Here is a 20881-nt window from a genome sequence, read left to right as displayed (position 1 = left end):
AAGGAAGAAACCATCGAGTCCGTATCCGATGATACGATGATTATCGCGAAGAATTGTCTTTTGGGAGAGGAAAAAAGGCAAAGAGAAGGTGAGTGGTAAGGGTAGGTCTCGAACGAAAAGAAGAACGCGTTTCCAATTCTCAGTGTGGGTGGTTGGGAAGAAGGTTGAGAAGAGAGGAAGAGTGAATTGGGATGGGGATAGCTCGTAGAAGGTGGGAGTAGGGGGATAGAAGGCAAAAAGGGTGGGCGCGCAATTACGGATTTTGAGTGACAGATGCTCGCCCGGTCGGCAGTCGGAAGATTAAAACAAGTAATCAAAGCCTAGCCACCCCGGGATGGATATGGATGGATGCACGACGGCGAGCCCTCTTCTTCTCTCTTCTCCTCGGTTCCTCGATCATGCTCACCGTTTCCTCATCGTCCGACCTCCGCCAACGCCCTCCTCTTCCTCTCTTTCTCTTCATATTCCTCGTCCTTCCAGTCGTTCTCGCCCACCACTTTCAACGTTCCTCCTTTTACAACTCCCTCCTCCGTAGAATAAGAATATCATTCTAGGGTGGCCTTACAAATACTAAAATATATTCTCTTGGCTTATATAAACGTTGTCGAGGCGCGGTCAGTGTTTTATATTACCCTTACTTTCCTTTACCGATTCTCTTTTCTCTCTTTTTTTTTCTTTTTTTCTTTTTCTTGAGAATACAAATTAATTCTCCTTTCTTTTACAAAATTTAATACTTTGATCGTATCAACTGGATCTACTAATGAATAACTGTAGAACAGTATTAGACGAAGGATTATCAAATAAACTATATATGTAAAATTAACAATATGGTTAACTTGACTATGAAGATTAATAATTAATATAAGAATCCGCGCATCGGTTTGAAAAGATATTTAATTTTAGTGAGATTTAAGTGATACTCGGAATGAAATTTTAACGTCGGAATCGTGTTCAGAGATGACGTTGTCGAGCATCGACCGAGAGCACCGATTAGAATCGGAAACCTTACTAAACTTACTGACCCACCCTCACGGTCGCGTTAATCGACCGCGCTGGACAACGGAACGCACGATTGAAACATCAAAATCCCCTGCCATTCCCTGCTAAAAGACTTGCTTTTCTAATCCGACATGTCACGTCGCGCGACGGTCCTCCGATCACGTTTGAAAATATCACGAGAATAGGATTTTCCTGAGGATGCTTCGATAGAAAAACTAACATCAAGCTTTTTCCTTTTCTCCCTCTCTTTCTCTCTCTTTCTCTCTCTTTTCTTCTTTTTTTTTTAACGTAAAAATATCGCGACTAATCCCTGTGGTTTTATTTCTCTTTTATTTTTATTCTTACGACGTGATTGAATTTACAAGATTTAAAGGATCTATCTTTTTGCCTGCTTTTCACTTTATGCATTTACCCTCTCGTTTAAAGCCCTTACTCCGAAATACTCCCAAAATATATGATACAAATCTCGATTATCCGAACGTATAGCACATCACATATTCATAATACATTTTAGTAATTTTTCATTACGGAAAAAAAGGGTGAAAATGATCGTGGTATATTTAAACTTAAATTCGTATCACATTGACATTCTCGTCAATTGGAAAATTTCATTCAATTAATCTTCAGTTAATTGTACGAAAAACAAAATTGTATATGACACGTGTGAGATCTATCGTTGTTAGAATGACGAACGTTTACTTAGTAAGCCACGATAGGAGGATAGGGTAATCGGGAACGGCCTTTTGGTGCTTCCTCCCGCTATTACTTTCATCGCCACAAAGAATCAAATTAACTGGTACGAGATTGCTCTTCCACTCGTCGACCACCTCCCACCACTTTTCCTTTTTTTTTTCCATCTCTCTCGCACACGTTAATGTATGCGCACGAATGGCACGTACCTTATTTCTTCCCCTTTCTTTCTTTCTATTCAAATTTTGCGAGCCCCTGTACTCTTTCTCTCTCTCTCTCTCTCTCTTTCTCTCTCTCACTCTCTCTCTCTCTCTCTCTCTCTCTCTCTCTCTCTCTCTCTCTCTCTCTCTCTCTCTCTCAGCTTTCGATCGAACCAAGTCCGTATCAACCCTCGATACTCTACGGAGAACTCTATTCGTGCCGTTCCAACGCGCCTACAGACACAATCGTACACGTATGTACTATACGTTAGAAATAGCGAATGTGCTTTTCAAAGATATTCGTTCGGGGTACTTTCTCTTTTCTCCTCTTCTCTCTACCATTGCCGATCAAAAGAGTATGATAAATAAATGTTTTCTTCGATGAACTCAATGCATCAGGAGTCTAATTGATACCAAAAGAGACGCAGATTTTCTACTACTATAATGCTTCAATAAAATTTTATCTTTCTTATATGTTTCTTTAATCTTTTACTATATATCATTATCATCATCATCATCATCATCATCATCATCATCATCATATCCTGCCTTACATCGAATCATAATAAAATATCTTATGGTATACGTGTATATACATTTGCATATATTTAAGTATATGTATATATGTACGTGTATGTATATATACATATATATGTATATGCGTTAAGAAAATCATAGAGAAATTCAATTGACCGACTCAAAGTACTTTTTGCTATCTTTCGGATTCGGTTTGATAGTTTTAGAATCTGGTTGCCAATTGGCAGGGCACACTTCTCCATGTGCCTCGACAAATTGAAAAGCTTTTATCAGTCTTAATGTTTCATCCACGCTACGACCGACTGGCAAATCGTTAACGCTAAATTGCCTAAGTATTCCATCCTTATCTATAATGAATAATCCTCTCAAAGCTATTCCAGGATTTTCCAAGAGGACATTGTATTTCGCTGAGATTTCTTTGTTAAAATCGCTCAACAACGGATATCCTAAATCTCCACCTAAACCACCTTGCTTTTTAGGCGTGTTAGTCCATGCAAGATGACTAAAATGAGAATCTGTGGAAACGCCTATTACTTGGGTATTTATAGCTTTGAATTCTGCGATTTTTTCTGAAAATGCTATTAACTCAGTTGGACACACGAATGTACTGAAAGAAAAAGTTTTTATTTAGAAAAAGTTATATTTAAAAAAAAAGAAAAGAAATGTAAGATTGATTCTTTAAGTTTAAACTTAGCAATGACTTACAAGTCCAATGGATAGAAAAAAAGAACTACATATTTCCCTTTGTAGTCGCTTAATTTTATGTCTTTGAAGTCACCATTGATTACTGCCGTTCCAGCAAAATCTGGTGCAGGTTTTTGAATTTCTGGCCAAGCCCCTAGGCATCTCGAACTAATACTAAATTTTCTAGTTGTTTCTACTAATGCTAGATTATTTGTTTTCCTTAAAGAAGACGAGATGATGCAAGTCTGCAAGAAAAAAAAAATACATTCAAGTTTACAAAATGTATATTTATTACGAAACGTTTCAAAAAAAATCAATACTCACCGCTTTTCGTACTTGCGTTCCAAACAATCGAAGCATCGTTATCGTTTAATCTTTATCCTTTTATTTATAAAGAGATAAATTATAGCTTATAAACAAGTGTTACAGATTTCAATTTTCTTAAAGAATACGTATCACATTTACGATTAATAGAGATCGATTAATCAGATAGATTATATAATTCGCACTTAATTTAAACGATAAAAATGTAAATTTTTCATAAATTTCATGTAAATTATGAGATAAACGAAAATATTTTGCCTTTTTTTATTTATATTATGCTTATCATGCAGTACCGGACTTAAGAAAAGACGAAATAGAACAAAATCACCGTACCGCTACTCGATTTCACGAAATTAGGTTAGGTAACCTAAGTTTCGTTGGAAGTTACACAGATGGCACGCTTGAGCCAATAGAAAATATATATATATATATATACATGTGTGTGTACATAGAAGTACATACAAAAATATATCATCTGGGAAATTGCATTAATAAAAAAGAAAAAAGAAGATGAAAACAAAACTTTCTATAAGAATAACAAATGACAATAAAACTTAATCTAATTATATTTTATTCAAATAACAATTATATAAGTCTTATGTTCATCTCTGTTGAATGTGCAAATATATAATAATAATGTACATACTGCAGTCTGAACGACAATCACTAGTTTCGTTATTACACGATGACTAAATAAATCTTAATAATCGATTTTTTCTTTTTTTGTTTTCTCTTTTTCCTTTTTTTTTTTTTTTTTACGAGTTAGAAACTGAAACGTCCGTATAAAAAACGAGTGATGTGTTGTTAGTACCTGCATCAGTTTCGCTTCGAGAACGTTTCGCTTATGATTTCGAGAGAAACGGACAAAAAGAAAAAAAAAGATATAATATCTATACCTTTGATTTATATATAATATAAAACCTTATTTGTTGTTTGTTTGTTTGTTTATTTCGTTTCGTTTTTTTTTTTTTTTTTTTTTTTTTTTCATTTTTAAATCCGCACTCACAAATCCCATGGTCTATTATAATTCGATTACGACCATTAGCGATATAGCCTTAACGTACGCGTTAAGGTAATTATAAAATTGACATGACGTTTTGAATACGTCACAAAACCATAAATGATGATCGCATATAGCTAAAGTCTTTAAAAATTGGTATGGCCAAAGTGTGCGCGTCGTTCTCAAAATGGCCATACGCGCGAGTACTTCAATTCTGCATTATTATAAATCGCGATAATTTATTATTTTTCTTTTCTTTTATTCTTTTTAATTGGAAGCTGTAGCAGTTGGATTAGGGGTAGGAGCTGACGCTGAGGTAGACTCGTCCGTAACAATACGCCGATTTTTCTTTATCCTCTTCCATTCACCGTTTGTATAATTCATTTGGAAGTGCGTCTCAACTAACATCGGTACTGTCGTACCATCTGCCTGAGTTACCTCTTCTATATTCTCCGAAAGCATTACCGTAACTATATTACCCAACTTAGGACAAGGATTGTCTGGAAAAGAAAAGAAAAGAGGAAAAAAAAAAGGATAAATATTTATCGACCGATCTTTACAAAAGTTCATATTGTATATTCAAAATATATTATATATATATATATATATACCTCTGGAACCAGCCATAAATCCTAAGATCAATGCCTTCTCCGGTCGGGTCACTTTATTAGCCGTTCTAAACATTTCTTGAGCTTCTAGCATTTGTTCTCGCTGTAAATATAAACATACAATACGTTAAATTGTCATACAACGAATTTCTTACATATATATATATATATATATATATATATATATATATATATATATTTTCTTTGAGATATAAATTTACCGTTAAAGATAATCCCTTTCTCGTATTTGCTGCTGCATTAGCAGGTTGTGCAGTTGTTTGTATACGAATTTGCGTTACTGTCTGCGCTGGCCTAACGGTCTGTACACCTACAGGTGTACTTTCTATAGGGGATATAACTGTCGGCGTTGTTATTGGTAATACGGTACTTGGCACTGTAGGTGTAGACGGTGTAGTAGCTACGTATTAAACAATTAAGATTAAATAGTAATTAATCATTTCAATAATTAGTCTTTATGATAATTGTAATAAATAATATATCAGATTTAAAAAAAAAGTAGAAATTCTTACGAGTTTGCGATGTAGTCGCAGGTGTAACTCCAGTTGGAGTGGTAGGTGCCACATAAGATTGTACGGTGGAGACCGGTGCAACTGGAGTGGAAGGTGGATTAATTGATGTTAATCCTTGTGCATATTCCGGTGTAGCTGGTGTTTCTACCGTGGTTGCATTTGTTGAAGCTGCAGCTGCCGCTGCTGCTTGAGCTTCTGCAACCTTTTTCTGTTGTTCTTCTAACTCCATCATACGCTTTCTTTTCTTAGCTTGAGCATATCCAAGAGGTTGCTCATTAATATCCAATAATTTAATACCACCGTCCTTACGACTTCTACTACTGATAGGTGTTCTATTGGACATAGAAGAGCTTGTAAGAGAAGGAGAACGAAATCCACTTGTTGGAACTCTGCTAGGAATACCTTTAAGAGGTGCTGTAATATAATAATAATAATAATAATAGTAATAATAATGATAAAATATCTCGTGTCTAATATCTTTGTTATGTAACTAAATCCATATAGTCTCTTACTTGTGTCTGTCATTTTTCTTGGCATTCCTCTACTTCGTACTGGTACAGTGGGGGCTGTACTCTTTTTTAAATTACTCGCAGCATCTCTACTCTTCTGTAACAGTTCTGCTCTTAAAGCTGCACTTTTTGGCTTTCTTTTTAATGTAAAGTGTTTCACTGCTGCAGGTTGTTGACCTACCACAGATACCAATGCCGTTTTATTCAAATAATGACATTCCAACGGAAGCATAGCAGGATCATTCTGCTTTTTCAATAATTTTCGTAGATCATTAACTAATTCTCCAAAAATAGGTCTATGTTCATCTAAATCAGTAATATCTGTATTTAATGATCCTGTAGAAGGAAACGTCTTCATCGCTTCGGATAGCATTGAAACCCATAACTCACTGTCCAGTGATGCAACTTCAATGATCTCTTCCAACTCAACGCGCCACTACAAAAATTATAATATTATATATATATATATATATATATATATATATATATGTGTGTGTGTGTGTGTGTATATATATATATATATATATATATATATATATATATATATTTAATTTCTTTAAAATTTGTTACGAAAGATACAGAGAACTACACAAATAACAAAGCAAATAAATTTAATGATATTTATTTTGTATTTTTGATTGTGTGAATATATATTAAGATATGCCGCGCAAACGAAGATAAGATATTATACATTTCAAAAACATTAGATACCTAAATAAAATCAAATAGGCGGCGGGCTGCCTAAAATATCGTAATATAGAGAATTTTTATGATATTATTAATTCGAAAAAATATTCTAGACGAATGCAATATTAAAAAGCATATAAATATCGATGATAGAAGGAAAAATGACTAGTTATAGCGGGAAAAGTACGAACACTTACCTCTTCAACATTCCGCCTAGGTATGTGGAAGAACGAAAGAAGTAATTTAAGCTTAACTTGCGTCTGTAGATCTGGAAAACAATCTTTGATATTTCGTAAAACCTCAGCATTTAATTGAGAACAGATTGAGCTACCAGTCCAACTATCATTTGATGTTCCAAGCTTGTTATGAAGCCACAACGACGTATCACTGTCCCTCACATTCGCCATATTGGAGTCGTTTGTTTCTCACGTGGAGTAATATTTAAATCTGATAGATGGCACCATGTTTGGATTATAGTCGCTCATAGATATAGCCGGTTATGTTCTTTGATAGATCGATTGGCATAATAACACGTGTTATAAATTGTAAAACATGCATTAGACGGAACACTCTCCGCATTTGTAGATAATTCACCGTAATAGTTCGTATATGCCGTTAGCCAACTTATATATACCTTCACTGCCGTGATATTAGACGAGAAATATTTTGGCGCGTACGCAGCAATAGCTTCGCGTTTCATGATTGGTCGAGAATTCAAGGACAACTTTTGAAAACCATAGAAAATTTTTTTTCCATCATCGTACCGTATACATATTCATAATAATTAACGTAATACAAATTGGCATAAATAATAATTGATAATAATAATAATAATAACGTATATTAATTATTATAAAACGTTGGGGCATTAGTGCGCATGCGTCGAAATATACTGCCACACTGTGAAGTTCGTCGAACTTACTCTCTCAACTTTTACTACGTTCATGGTAAAGAGTGAAAACAATAACAGAATTGTCGTACGCGTAGAGGTTAAGGGAAGAAAGATATATTGTCTGAATTAAGAGAAACGGAAAGTATTATTTTAAAATGGAAAATAGTGGTGAAAGTGGCGATGACGGTGGACCTTTAGGCCCTACAACTTTTTTAGGAGGAAGTGGTGTTTCGGCTTCCTACATAGGCGTACAATCGGACGACTTGGAAGGTAGGTAGGTTAGTGTTTCATAAAGACAGAATACATTTTAAATATTTTAATAACATACTGTTTAACATAGTAAGATAATCGTTAATTAAAAAGAATAGAACGAATTGCATTTGGGTTAGAGATTTTACGATCGAATTAAAAATAGAATTGATTTTTGCATAATTAAATAATTTCCTCGCACAATTTTGTCATCATTTTAATCATTTCATATGAATGATCCAGAAAATACAGATGATTCCAATCACGGGGGTGGAGATCCTTTACAAAGCAGCGGAGGTGGAAGCGGTAGTGGTCCTCTACGAGAGCAGGATCGTTTTCTTCCAATAGCTAATGTTGCTAAAATTATGAAAAGGGCTATACCGGAAGCAGGAAAAATAGCTAAAGATGCGCGCGAATGCGTTCAAGAATGCGTTTCCGAGTTTATATCCTTTATCACGTCCGAGGCCAGTGACCGATGTCACATGGAAAAACGTAAAACCATAAATGGGGAAGATATATTATTTGCCATGACAACTCTTGGCTTCGATAATTATGTAGAACCATTGAAAGTTTATCTACAAAAGTACAGAGAAGCTACCAAAGGGGACAATCCTTCGGGGACAGGAACGACAACGGGTAATGGGAAAGCAGAATCTCAGGGTACCATATATGAGGATCAATTGTTTGCTATTGCAACAGATTCGAATGCTACTACCTCCGATACACCTGTTATCTACAGCTACTCATCTACCGATCAGATGCAGTTCCAACTTTCTTGATCAGTGCATTTTAAACTGTTATTAATGGAATTTTTTTTATTGCCTTTTGTAGAAGACAATGGAACACAAGTTTTCATACGAAAGAAAAAGATCAATCTAACGCATTAAAGTTTGAAAAATAAATAGCACATTAAATATTTTAAATGTTCTTTATAAAGAAATACGATGGAAGGAAATAAATTAAGATATTTATCAACAAACGTTCCTTTACTTCATCAAACACCGGAGGGGTAGAAAAAATGTGGCCGATCTTTTATTATCCTCACTGTGAGCACTAACTTTCATTAAACTAAAATTATCCTGTATGATATCTTGAGACTTGTTTCAAGCCGAATAATGTCGAGATATGCTACTTTATCTTTCTCTTTTTATTTTTTCTTCTTCTTCTTCTTCTTCTTTCCTTCCTCCCTTTCTTTTCGTATCTCTTCTTTTCTCTTTCTTGGACAGAATCGGCAGTAGATCGGCGTGTAGAATTCGATAGAAAACGTTTGAAATCATATTTTCATTCAGGTAATTGGGCAGGAGAGAGTAAGAGTTCATGTCCCTTCGCCGACGATGACACTTGGCAAGACGAGTGTGTGGCTGGTTGCTGTGGCACTGGGGAAAGAAGCGAGGCTGTCTGCATTGGACCAGATGGACGCGTTTCCGTCTTCTGTTTTTCCTTTTCTTTCTTGTTTCGGGACTGCTTACAAAGGCACCAACGGCATTCGCCGCAGCGGCACAGGCATAGACAAAGCAGTACACGAAATAGGCAGCAAAGTAGGCCAGCGCACAGTAACGATGGTCCGATTAATTTCAGCTCGGGACTGAGAAATCCTTTCTCACCGGTCCCAACGAACGAAATCACTAGGCCAAGAGCCGTGGCACCAAGCCCGGCATAAAGTACGGTGTTCACAGCTGCATTCACTTCGGCTCTACGACGATTTACGCTACCGCTTATGTCGTCGTCGTCGTCCTCTCCGCTACTGCCATAACAATAACTGGCATCTCGTATCTGTGATAAAACAATTTTATCTTAACTATCATAACGTAGCGAATTAATTAAGTCCAATGCATTTTACATTGTCCAATCGATTAAATCGAGTGAATTAATTTATGAAATTAAATAGGATTAGCCTTCAAACGAAACGCTTTACCCTGTTCCTCTTCATCCATCTTCGATGAGCCTCGCATTGTTTCGTTTTGTATCCATCGCCGCCGCGACAGCCGTGTGGTAAATTAGGGAATAAAGGAAGAGGGGATGATCTGTTGCATCCCTGCCATGCTACCTTTCCAGCTCCCTGACACTGCAATCATTTCACTTTTCGACGTTAATTATTCTACCCTAAATGCATCATAATAATAAAAGAGAAACATGGATGAAACATAGGGGCTAAGGATAAGGTCGGTAAATGAATACCGTTCGATCAAAAATTATATTCTGTCTTAATCCTTTGCTATCAAAGAAGATTATTCGTATTTCTGTTTACACACATATACATATGTATCGAATTATATTTTTTGACGACATTGATCAAATGAGTAGATAATAACGTCACACATGATCTACCAAAAAGAAAACGGGGAAAGAGGACGCTAACGATCGAACGGAAACGATATAAGAAAACGAAAAACGGAAGCGCAGCCGAATGAAAAAAGTAAAAAGAATAAAAAAAAAAAAAAAAAAAGAAAAAAAAAAGAAAAGAACAAGAAACGAAGAGAGAGAAAAAAAAGAAGGAACAAATAAAAATGACATCGTTGATAAATTTTGGCCGCACAGGAACCCCGAGTTAGAAAGTTTCTACCTTAATCATCGCAGGTAGGCGGTATCGTGAGTTATTCGAGAAGGGTTCTATCGGCGAACGCTTTCCGTTGGTAGAAATACCTTGTCGATTTTGTAATATCTTACCGTCGTTGATAAAGTGGCTGGCAAGCGAACCTGATACTTACCCCGTAAACATACGAACGTGGGGGATATCGTGGTAGCGGCGGAATAAGCCTTGTGGCCAAGTTGGTTGGTAAATCTCTAAAGTTCACCACCTTACCCCCCCGTAACCGCTGCTTCTCCCTTCTAATCAATAGAGCAGCCTGCATTCCGCTCATTCACTTGCTTGTTTCATCGATCGCCAAGATCCCGACCGTCTTTTTTTCCACTTTCTCGTAGTAGCAGTAGTAGTAGCAGTAGTAGTAGAAGAAGTAGTAAGAGTAGTAGTGGTAGCACCTTTTTTTAGATTCGAGTGTCACCTTCCTGGCTGAGAATTCCTTTTCTCCTTTCTTCGAGCGTGTATCGAGCAAGTCCCACTCAACTAGCATATCCCAATTCCGATCAGTATAATTCGAATTCGTCGTCGAATTCGACGTATACAGGTATATAGGTATAATCTAAAAAAATTTTAGAAACCGGTTCTGCCTCACAGCATTCGCCATATCCAAATCCGCTGGTAACGAAACCGCGATAATGAGCGAATAAACGAAAGCACGTTATAACGCAAACGCTTTCCCTCTTTTTCCTTTATCTTTTTCTTTTCGGTATACCCCCTTTTTTCTATTTTCGCATTTATCGTCATCTATATATATAGGCCAAGAACATGCTCTACTAATCGCAATCGGGATCGACCAACGAACCTGGATGATCCGACGAACGCCTTACCGCGATATTACGGTAGACGCCACCAGACAGCCGATCGACGGTCTTCTCAAACTCGGGGGGGTGTTGTGCCGACGAGTGGTGCGGTGCGTTAGATAAAAACGAAAAGTATAGATAATAAAGATAGAAAGATAGACAGACAGATACGTACAGATAGATAGATGGATAGATAGATAGATAGATAGATAGATAGATAGATAGATAGATAGATAGATAGATAGACAGAAAGAAAGATAGACAGATAAATAGATATGTAGAATAGACATACTAACTAGCTAGCTAACTACAAAGAATAGAGATTAAGAATTAGAAAAAAGGTCGGATAAAAGGGAGATGGTCTATATGTGTATATATATATATATATATCTATATAATATGTATATATATTCCTATATTATTACCGTGCTACGATAGCTCTAGCGTTTCGAAGTGATAGAAAAACGAGGGAATAAAATTAGAGGTAGAGGTACAACGGGAGGGGGGAGACGGAGAAGGAGCATTTGCTCGGTCGTCCAAGGCAACTAGGAGGGAGGGCCTTCGACGAAAATAGTAGTAGCTCTTGGAGGATTTTACCCACCTGTAGCTCCGGCGTGGAAGTAGGCGAGATTCTTAGATCGAGGATCGAGGGTGGCGGAAAAGGGAAGCTGTTAGGCTTGTTAGTAGCGCAGGTGACCGAACCCGATGATTCCAGTGAGAGCGGTGGCGGCGATATGGGGAATTGAATGGGCGAGACAGGTGCTAGTTGTTGGCACTTCTCGACGCGAGAACGCTGCTGTCGATCGATGCCCGTATGGAATTGGGATGATTGTGGTGCTTGTGCCGCGAAGGGTGATTGGACAACGTGTTGGTGGTGGTGGTGGTGGTGTTGGTGTTGGTGTTGATGATGATGGTGGTGGTGGTGGTGGTGGTGGTGGTGCTGATGCTGATGCTGATGAGCGAACTTGTTCGTTGTCGTCGTAGTTGTTGTCCTTATCACCGTTTGATTCGTCAGAGTTGTCTTGATTCTTCTTGCCGTTCCTGGGCCACCTTCGGCTCCACGTTTATATAACTGCAGACGCTTTTGCTTCCTCCGACTTGCAATACTTGCACCACCCGCTGCAGCGTACATCCTTTGGCATCCACCTTTGATAAACCTTTTCCAGTTCTTTCTTTTGCAGTCAGTCCTTTCTTTTTTTTTTTTTATTTCTCTCTATATCGATCAGAGAAATATTTAGCCAATACCCTTTTCTTTTATTTCTTATTATCGAAGAAACACTGTTTTCGTCATCCTTCTATGATACTTTTCCTTGTCCTGTTCCTGCTTTCTCTCTCTCTCTCTCTCTCTCTCTCTGTCTCTCTCACTCTCTGTCTGTTTATCTCTCTCTCTCTTTCTCTCTCTCTCTTTCTCTCTCTCTCTCTCTCTCTCTCTCTCTCTCTCTCTCTCTCTCTCTCTCTCTCTCTCTCTCTCTCTCTCTTGTCTCTGTAAAGGCAAGAAATGTGACGAAGCTCCGCCCGCTATCGGCGTCCCTCGCATCTTTTTTTTTACCTACGACTACTTTCTACTAATTCGAAATGAAGCATTTCTTTTTTCTTTTTTTTTACCCTCATACTACTCGAAGGTTTTACGGAGATTCTATATGATTATGACTGTAATCACATTAAATGAATTTTTTTATCGACTTTCCTCAAGATTTTTCTTCAAGATAAATAAATATCGTTCTTAAATTTCATTCGATCATACGATTAATTAATGAAAATCAATTTATTTACTCTCCGTGATCGAATAGTACGAAGAATATTTTATATTCTGCTCATTCTCGAGACTTTTATTACAACCAAGAGGAACATAACGCATAACGAAACAACGTAGTGATTTATTATTGACATGTCGTGGGAAAAATAACATGACTCTAGTATCGCTTAGATCGTTATAAATATTTGAAATATTAAGGGGAATAATAGTCAAGGATAAGATTTCGATTCGTCTTGGTCATATTAAAGAACATATCGACTGCATTTCTACGAACGAACGAACGAACGAATGTATGTACGTATTATATTCCGTTTGATCGTCTATTAAAAGTTGATTAAACGATCATTTAAAATCGATGTGAAAAAAAATGTGTCATGTTCGATCGAAAGTTTTAATTCTTATACGCTCGTACGTATAAAAATGTACATACATACATACGTGTACATTGAACAAACTACGTGGACAGACACACACACAGATAATAGCAAGCGAGATGCAAATTTGTTTTTTTTCTTTTATACATTCAAGCGAGTTGCTAGGATAAATCTTGTCGATGAATTGATGAATGATCTAATCTCTTCTTTTTATTTTTATTTTTTTTATTTTTCTTTTTCTTTTCCCATTAACAAATGAAGAGATTTAATGAATGTTGTTGACCCTTGCTTATTACATACTCACATTATATCTCGTAGTTGGTACAAGTGTGATAACATTTGTACCAGGATACCTTGTGGCTAAAGACTAGACCTTCGAATGTGAGAATATTTCGATCTAGCATCTAAGAAGTCATAGATTGTTAACTACTTTAAAGAGGAGATTCGTAAGGACTACGTTGCGAAGAACCTATCTAAGAATCGACCGACTTCGGAGGAGATAGAGAAGCATTTAGAATAAAATAGAATATTTATTTATTCGCAAGCTGTTATCCTAATTTTGATGTCATCTAGAAAAATACCAATGCTACGTGTGTATTTGTGATTAAAAATCGTGGTAGTGGTGATAGTGTTTATGGTGATAGTATCGGTGCATAGTGCAATCTACTTGCTTCGAGAAAACGTAGATAACGACGTTGCTATTTTACTACAAAGGGAACCTCCAAGGAATATCCCTAAATTGTTAATCGAATCTTTCGTGAGAAATTATAATATCTAAGGAAATAAATATTACAAATAAATAAAATATTTTCAATTGAAAAATATATAAATGATCTATCGTACTTCGATAGATCGTTTCGAATCGACAGAAACATGCACGTGACTCAAAAAATCGAAGTTGACAAGGTCGAGAGATATACTGATAAGCTACACGAAAGGACACGTCCGTGTCGCGTGAATGTAAAATCGCGTAATACATAGGACACGTTCAAAGTTTTAGGAACTGAAAAAAAAAAAAACAAAAGATAAAGAAGAGATAGGGAGAAAGAGAGAGAAAGAAAAAAGAAATTGACGACGTGTCCTTCGAGCGTCATATACCATCGGAAGTGCGCGCCATCGACCTCGTTCGAATGGCTGCGTAAGACTCTCTATTGCCAGCTCATTGTCAGCCGTTTTTCCCAATACGTCAGACGACCTCGCAGCATCGATTTAAATGACACGGTTGCTATATTACGAATCCTTGAGAATCAAATTTAATAAGAAGAACGAAAAAGAAGCAGAACCAATAACATAACAAACGTTATAAAACTTAAATCTTAAAAGTTTACAATTTTGAATTTGGAGATATACCTTTCTACCTATGTGTCTACGAAAAAAATAAAAGCGATAGAGAATGTAGCAAAAAAAGAAAAAATAATGGCGGAAGGGACGATAGAAAAATCGAATGTAATAGAATTTCATTTTTTCGTGATAGAAGGAGATTGTCGGTCATCAGGGCAAGAAACGTTTTATATATAGGAAATTTTTCGTTCGACACATGCCACGATGCGTGCTTCAACAGAACGAAAAATGAATAGAGTGAGAAGCTCCGATGACGTAAGAGCACTAGGAGGAGCGGGATAGAGGATGGCGAGCTTTAAGAGAGGCCAGAGGGGATGAAATAGAAAAAAGAGAGAGAAAGAGACAGAGAAAAAGACAGAGAGAGAGAGAGAGAGAGAGAGAGAGAGAGAGAGATTAGGTGGTGGCACTCGGATACGCGTGCGCGCACACGTGAGTACACAAGTAAATAAGCTATGAAAGCGAGGTGGAATAAGAATAAGAATAAGAATAAGGGCAAGAATAAGAATAAGAAGAATAGCGTTTGTTGGTCGTGTAAAAGAGCAATAAGACGGTGTAGTGGTGGTGTTGGTGATGGTGGTGGTGGTGGTGGTGGTGGTGGTAGTAGTAGTGGTGGTGAGGGGGTGGTACAAACAAGTCTGTGGAAGAAAAAACGAGAAGAAGAGAATCTACTATAGCAGCTTTTTGTTCCGGTGAGAGTCACGTGAAAAGAGAATCAAAGGCTGACTGGTGGCCCTTGGCTTTGATATTATTCTTTTTTTTGTCGCCCTCCTTTGTCCTGGGACACATAGTCTACGTATATATATATGTCTATTCTCTATTCACTCCCGTTCCTCCCCTTTTTTTTGCTCCTTTCTATCTGCCCTCTCTATCACTCTCTCTTTTTCCCTCTTTCTCTCTCTCTCTCTCTCTCTCTCTCTCTCTCTCTCTCTCTCTCTCTACAATATTTCCTTCTCCCTCTCTTTACAGTTCTCTTTTATACGATTTTAGCAAAATAAAAGTTCCCTGATAATGAAAAAAAAAACGATAGGGTCAACGACGATGATGAGACGAAGACGACGAAGAAACGACAACGACGACGATGATGATGATGACGACGACGACGACGACGACGACGACGACGACAGCGATGATGACGACGATGACGACGACGACGATAGCGAGGCACACAGAAGGCTACACTTTCATTATTATTTTTCCTTTTTTTTCATACACGTTTACGTGAATATATATATATATATATATATATACATTTTATATACATATAAAACACATTTTATATATATATATATATATATATATATATATATATATATATATAACTACGGCAGAGAGAGCATCGATGGATGCTGCGGCAGCAACAGCAACAGCAAAGCAGGTTTTATAATCAGCCAGCAACACCGAATAACTGCGCGTACCGACGGCTCGCGAACGAATGAGAGAAAGAGAGAGACAGAAAGAAAGAGAGAGAGAGAGAGAGAGAGAGAGAGAGAGAGAGAAATGTTACACCAGTTGTGTTCGATCCAATCTCTTCCTCTTTTTCTCTTCCTCTCTTTACATTTTTATGAATTTAGTCATCCTTTCTCTCTCTCTCTCTCTATCTCTCGCTCTTTTTCTTTCTTTTTACCTCTCTCTCTCTCTCTTTCTCTCTCTCTCTCCCTCTCTCTTTATCTGTCTCTCTCTTTTTTATATTATCCAGCTTCCTCTTTTTCTTTTATCCCCGATGTGTCACTTGATTCATAGGGGTAGTAGATCGACAGTAATAAAGACCAACGATGAATGCGACATATTCACGGCACGCACGTGGTCACTCTGTTGAAAAAAAACACGCACACATATAGAGATAAAAAGAAAAAAAGAGAGAAAGAGAAAGAGAACAAGAGAGAAAAAGGAATACACACAGCATACACACAAACGCGAAGGACCGATCGAAAACGCGCGCGTATTTAGCGAACAAAAAAGAAGAGAGGGTGAGCGAGCGAGCGAGCGAGCGAAAGAGAGAGAGAGAGGGAAAGAGAGAGTTAAAGAAATAGAGAGAGAGAGAGAGAGAGAGTAAGATGATTAAAGAGAAACACGTACGAATTTCGAGGATAAAAGTTGTTTGTCCAACACGTTTTATATGTCACGTAGGATCGTTTATATACGTGTTCTTAATTACGTCACTATTTTTTACGAGAAACTATAACGATAAAAATAATAACGACGATGACGAAGACGACGACGATGACGACGACGACGACGACGACGACGACGACGACGACGACGACGACGACGATGACGACGACGACGAGAGAGAGAAAGAGAGAGAGTAAAACTCTTCCTTCCTATCTCTTCATCGCGTATACGAGCTAGCGATGAACGCGCTCGTTTCCCCAACCGGACAAAACCACCCCGGCGACTGGCGGGCAAACTCGAGCGCGAGCAGGTGCGCACCCCGTCATCGTTCCTCTTTTTTCCTCTCTCTCTCTCTCTCTCTCTCCCTTTCTTTCTCACACAAACCTCCCTCTTCGTGATACCCCCACCACTTTCTACTCCACACGCGCACTACCCTATGCCTTCTTGTTTCGTCTATCTCTCTCTCTCTCTCTCTCTCTCTCTCTCTCTCTCACTCTTTCTCTCTTTCTTTCTCTCTTCTCTCTCTCTCTCTATCTCTCTATCTCTACATGTATCTTTCGTCCGCGGCGCGTTACGTTAGCCTGTTCGATAGATGATTGCGTTTAGATATATCGTAAAAAAGAAAGAGAGAGAAAAAGAGGAGAGGGAGAGAGAGAGAAAGAGAGAGAGAGAGGGAAAGAGAAATTTTAAAGGTCAGCAAGAAAATTTCAATACATATATATATATATATGTATATATATAATATATATTATATATAATATATAAGATCGAAACTCAAATATAAATAAAGCACATTGAGTGCATTGTAAGTACAAAACAGTATATATCTATATATATATATATATATATATATATATATATATAATGAAATTAATAATTAATAAAAGAGGTACAATGAGAGAAAGGGAGAGAGAGAGAAAAGAGAAAAGAGACACCTGCGAGTACTTCGCACGAGATTTTTCGGGGATTATTACAATGCCTGGAAAACGATCTGTATCATACTTTTATAGGATAAAAATTGAACATTACATAGAAGAGATTGAATTAAAGAAAAAAAAAAAGAGAGAGAGAGAGAGAGAGAAAGAAAGAGGATACATAAAAATAAGTTTGTATAGAGAATTGCTACGCGCGTCTCATAAGTCTCTCCTCGCCTTCTCTATACACTTCGGTTGACCCGCTTTCGCACTTACCCTTACCGTACACGCCACCCCCGACGGTTAGATTATCTTTCACACTCGACCTCCTCCTCGAGTCGATATCCCACGGTGTTCCCTCGTCGCTCTTCTGACCTTTCACCTTTCTCGACGTTCGCCCTGCTTTTACGGATCGGTCGAAAAGAGCAACCTACCTTATCGGCTAGTTCGAGTCCTTTCCTTGATTCTCTTCCTTTCCTTCCTACTTTCTAATCTTTCCTTCCTTCCTTCCTTTCTTCTTTCTCTCTCTCTCTCCCTTCTCTTTCTCTCTCTCTCTCTCTCTCTCTCTCTTTCACACAATCTCTTTCTCTCTCTCTCTCTCTCTCTCTCTCACAACGAAGTCCCTACTCTTCGATTTTCCCTCATTTGGCTGGGGCTATCCGCTCGTTCGAGCGACCTTCTTACGCGAGATGCGCGCGTATGTGCGCGGAAGGGGTAGACGAACGACAATGTATAAGTATGTTTCAAGATACTTTCTCTTATCTCTCTTTCTCTCTCTCTCTCTCTCTCTCTCAATAATAGGCTTCGATGATTCTGCTAAAGTATAACTAAAGCACCTTTGTCTTTCAGAGACTTCAATCCTTCTTGAAATAACCTTTCGATCGCTACGCTAGATGTAGCGGAGCCGCTTGAACTACATTGTAAATAGGTTTCACTGAGGGAACATCTCTCTCTCTCTCTCTCTCTTTCTCTCTCTCTCTCTCTCTCTCTCTCTCGCTTCATCTTCTTCTTAAGTTTATTACAATTAAGGGAGAATCTTATCAAATCTATAATACGATCTTCCGATAATCTGTACGATCTAAAGTTATGTAATAAACGTAAAAACGATATCGTTCGTTAGAAATTTATGAGTGTATGAAAATATTTTATAATCCAAGTAGTATAATCGTATCGTATGGTCTTCCCCATTTAATGAAAGTAATCTGTGTATCAGATGTGAGGCTATAGTAAATTGTACGCATCACTGATACGACCGCAAGTCATTCTTACGTATAATGTGTATCACGTGGTATGGAAAACAGCTGTTCTAGATCTTTATCATTCGTAATACATCAAAACTTTGGCTTCTCAGATCGTTTTAGATGAGTTATGTACGAAATTTTGATACGACAAAATCGTGACCAGAATAAAATTCTAATGCGCATAAATAAATGTCCCGGAACAAAGTTGAATTATTAATAAACACATGTTAAGAATGAACGTACGTTCGAAAAGGTTCAGTCTTTGTGTGTTTCTTTTATTATTAGGCGCAATATATTTCTTTTCAAGGAAATCTTCCATCCTAGAATCGAATAATAAAGATGTAGTATCTCTTAGATCGTTGCTCGTTGCTGCCATAAAGGCAGCTGAATTGGGCGGATATGAAGTCGTTTCTGTGCACGAACAAACTAACTTTAATATTGAAAGTAAAGGGAAAACTAAAGAAGGTAATGCTTATTTATCTTAAAAAGAGATGTGCTTCATTTAGAATTAAAACATAAACATATCTTTTTTACTTCAACAGGCGAAAATGATCCAGTAACAGCAGCAGATTATAGATCACACTGTGCTATGTATAATTCTTTAAAAGATGCATTTCCAGGCATTACTGTAATATCCGAAGAAGCATCAAAAGACTGCGATAAAGTTGTTGTCCCTGATCTTAGGAATGCTTTTAACAACCTAAGAGAATATGATATAGGGGATGACTTTGAAAATATTAAAGATATCACTATTTGGATTGATCCTTTGGATGCTACAAAGGAGTTTACAGAAAATTTATTACAATTTGTAACGACTATGGTCTGCATTGCCGTAAAAGGAAAACCTATAATAGGTGTTATTTATAAGCCATTTGAAACAAAGAAAGACCACAATTTATATTGGACTTGGACTGGTCATGGAGCTTCACCAAATTTATATAATTTGCCAAAGGTAATATATTTATAATAAATTATCTTTGTATGAATTTGATTAAAATATGTTTTTTCTTTTTTGATGCAGCATGAAAATAAATTGCCAATTTTAATTGTATCACGGTCACATGCTGGACAAGTTAATAACGCTTCCAAAACTGCTTTTGGTAGAAATGTTCAAATTGTTTCTGCTGCAGGTGCAGGTAATATATTTCTTAAATCGTATATTGGAGAACAAATGCTATGATGTTCTATGTTATAAAAAAAAAAAAAAAATGCAATTTATGTTTAGGTTACAAGTTTTTAGAGGTAGCAGTTGGAAATGCAACTGCATACGTTCATATGACTGCTATCAAAAAGTGGGATATATGTTCTGGAACAGCCATCATCAGGTATACCTTAATATAAAACGTATAGTAAGTAATTATTTTGAAAAACTAATATAATTTCCTTTTCACGTATAGTGCTCTTGGTGGAATGACTACATCATTATTTGATGGACATTTAATTAATTTTGATTCTACTGACACTAAAGTGCTAACATCGGGTCTTTTAGCTACCATGACTGATCATAATTGGTATTTGGATAAATTTTCAAATATACAGCTAAGATCTTTTATTTTATCTCGATAATTCTTTTTTCATTAATATCTAGTTATCATTTCCTGTTCCAGTAAGATAATTCGATTACTATTTTTACCCTCTCTGCAACAGCTATTTTAACAGTAACGAAAAAATATTCTTTGATGTATATTGTAAATACAAGATTTACATATACATACATACATACATATATATATATATATATGTATATATGTATATATATATATATATATATATATATATATATTTCAACATATTTCAAAAAAACAACCAAAGTTCTGAATTATATGTGTATATAAATAAAAAGAAATTTTGTA

At 36.8% G+C, this 20881-nt stretch overlaps 5 protein-coding genes across 6 annotated transcripts in view; 2 read left to right on the top strand and 3 right to left on the bottom strand.

Moving 5' to 3' along the window:
- The window catches only part of Tpx-3 (thioredoxin peroxidase 3), a 5034-nt gene extending 1213 nt beyond the window's left edge, over positions 1-3821 (bottom strand). The window contains exons 1-3 of the mRNA XM_035887786.2: positions 3435-3821; positions 3132-3355; positions 1-3033 (exon numbers count right to left, since the gene is read on the bottom strand). The exon at positions 1-3033 is cut by the window's left edge and continues 1213 nt beyond it. Of these exons, the coding sequence (XP_035743679.1) occupies positions 2574-3033; positions 3132-3355; positions 3435-3470 (720 nt within the window). The 5' untranslated portion in view covers positions 3471-3821 and the 3' untranslated portion in view covers positions 1-2573. The remainder of the gene's footprint in view (positions 3034-3131; positions 3356-3434) is intronic.
- A 167-nt stretch (positions 3822-3988) lies between these two features.
- Positions 3989-7397, bottom strand: Nelf-A (Negative elongation factor A). Of its 2 annotated transcripts, XM_035887742.2 has the most exons (7): positions 6966-7397; positions 6472-6517; positions 6085-6387; positions 5573-5986; positions 5264-5460; positions 5046-5145; positions 3989-4934 (listed from the first exon to the last, which is right to left on the bottom strand). In XM_035887742.2, exons 1-7 carry the CDS (start codon positions 7173-7175, stop codon positions 4702-4704), a joined length of 1503 nt encoding a protein of 500 aa, XP_035743635.1. In that variant the 5' UTR covers positions 7176-7397; the 3' UTR covers positions 3989-4701. The 2 variants fall into 2 exon arrangements, with proteins under 2 accessions (XP_035743635.1, XP_035743626.1); XM_035887733.2 differs by having other exon boundaries at positions 6085-6517; positions 6966-7395.
- A 303-nt stretch (positions 7398-7700) lies between these two features.
- On the top strand, positions 7701-9045 carry Nf-YB (nuclear factor Y-box B). The gene is made up of 2 exons (XM_035887799.2): positions 7701-7930; positions 8153-9045. The coding sequence occupies exons 1-2, from the start codon at positions 7816-7818 to the stop codon at positions 8686-8688; spliced, it is 651 nt and encodes a 216-aa protein (XP_035743692.1). The 5' UTR covers positions 7701-7815; the 3' UTR covers positions 8689-9045.
- A 128-nt stretch (positions 9046-9173) lies between these two features.
- LOC118451318 (uncharacterized) lies at positions 9174-17206 on the bottom strand. Its single transcript, XM_035887771.2, has 4 exons — positions 16838-17206; positions 11892-12503; positions 9825-9974; positions 9174-9682 (listed from the first exon to the last, which is right to left on the bottom strand). Exons 2-4 carry the CDS (start codon positions 12420-12422, stop codon positions 9191-9193), a joined length of 1173 nt encoding a protein of 390 aa, XP_035743664.1. The 5' UTR covers positions 12423-12503; positions 16838-17206; the 3' UTR covers positions 9174-9190.
- A 1593-nt stretch (positions 17207-18799) lies between these two features.
- Positions 18800-20725, top strand: LOC118451336 (putative inositol monophosphatase 3). The gene is made up of 5 exons (XM_035887778.2): positions 18800-19493; positions 19571-19980; positions 20050-20164; positions 20254-20353; positions 20426-20725. Exons 1-5 carry the CDS (start codon positions 19253-19255, stop codon positions 20592-20594), a joined length of 1035 nt encoding a protein of 344 aa, XP_035743671.1. The 5' UTR covers positions 18800-19252; the 3' UTR covers positions 20595-20725.
- Positions 20726-20881: the final 156 nt, after the last annotated feature.

Source organism: Vespa mandarinia, chromosome 2 (genome assembly GCF_050613455.1).
Source record: "Vespa mandarinia isolate Hongniang chromosome 2, ASM5061345v1, whole genome shotgun sequence".
NCBI lineage: Eukaryota > Metazoa > Arthropoda > Insecta > Hymenoptera > Vespidae > Vespa > Vespa mandarinia.
This window is presented reverse-complemented; position numbering and strand designations above follow the sequence as displayed.

Coding starts and splice junctions, on each gene's coding strand:
- LOC118451318 (XM_035887771.2), bottom strand. CDS start 12,422: ATGTACGCTGCAGCGGGTGGTGCAAGTATTGCAAGTCGGAGGAAGCAA. Junction 9,975..11,891: donor CTTCCACGCCGGAGCTACAG/GTGGGTAAAATC, acceptor AAATGATTGCAG/TGTCAGGGAGCTGGAAAGGT. Junction 9,683..9,824: donor GATGGATGAAGAGGAACAGG/GTAAAGCGTTTC, acceptor GTTTTATCACAG/ATACGAGATGCCAGTTATTG.
- LOC118451336 (XM_035887778.2), top strand. CDS start 19,253: ATGTTAAGAATGAACGTACGTTCGAAAAGGTTCAGTCTTTGTGTGTTT. Junction 20,165..20,253: donor TGTTTCTGCTGCAGGTGCAG/GTAATATATTTC, acceptor ATTTATGTTTAG/GTTACAAGTTTTTAGAGGTA. Junction 20,354..20,425: donor TCTGGAACAGCCATCATCAG/GTATACCTTAAT, acceptor TTTCACGTATAG/TGCTCTTGGTGGAATGACTA.
- Nf-YB (XM_035887799.2), top strand. CDS start 7,816: ATGGAAAATAGTGGTGAAAGTGGCGATGACGGTGGACCTTTAGGCCCT. Junction 7,931..8,152: donor ACAATCGGACGACTTGGAAG/GTAGGTAGGTTA, acceptor TGAATGATCCAG/AAAATACAGATGATTCCAAT.
- Nelf-A (XM_035887733.2), bottom strand. CDS start 7,175: ATGGCGAATGTGAGGGACAGTGATACGTCGTTGTGGCTTCATAACAAG. Junction 6,518..6,965: donor CTAGGCGGAATGTTGAAGAG/GTAAGTGTTCGT, acceptor TAATTTTTGTAG/TGGCGCGTTGAGTTGGAAGA. Junction 5,987..6,084: donor AAGAAAAATGACAGACACAA/GTAAGAGACTAT, acceptor ATTATATTACAG/CACCTCTTAAAGGTATTCCT.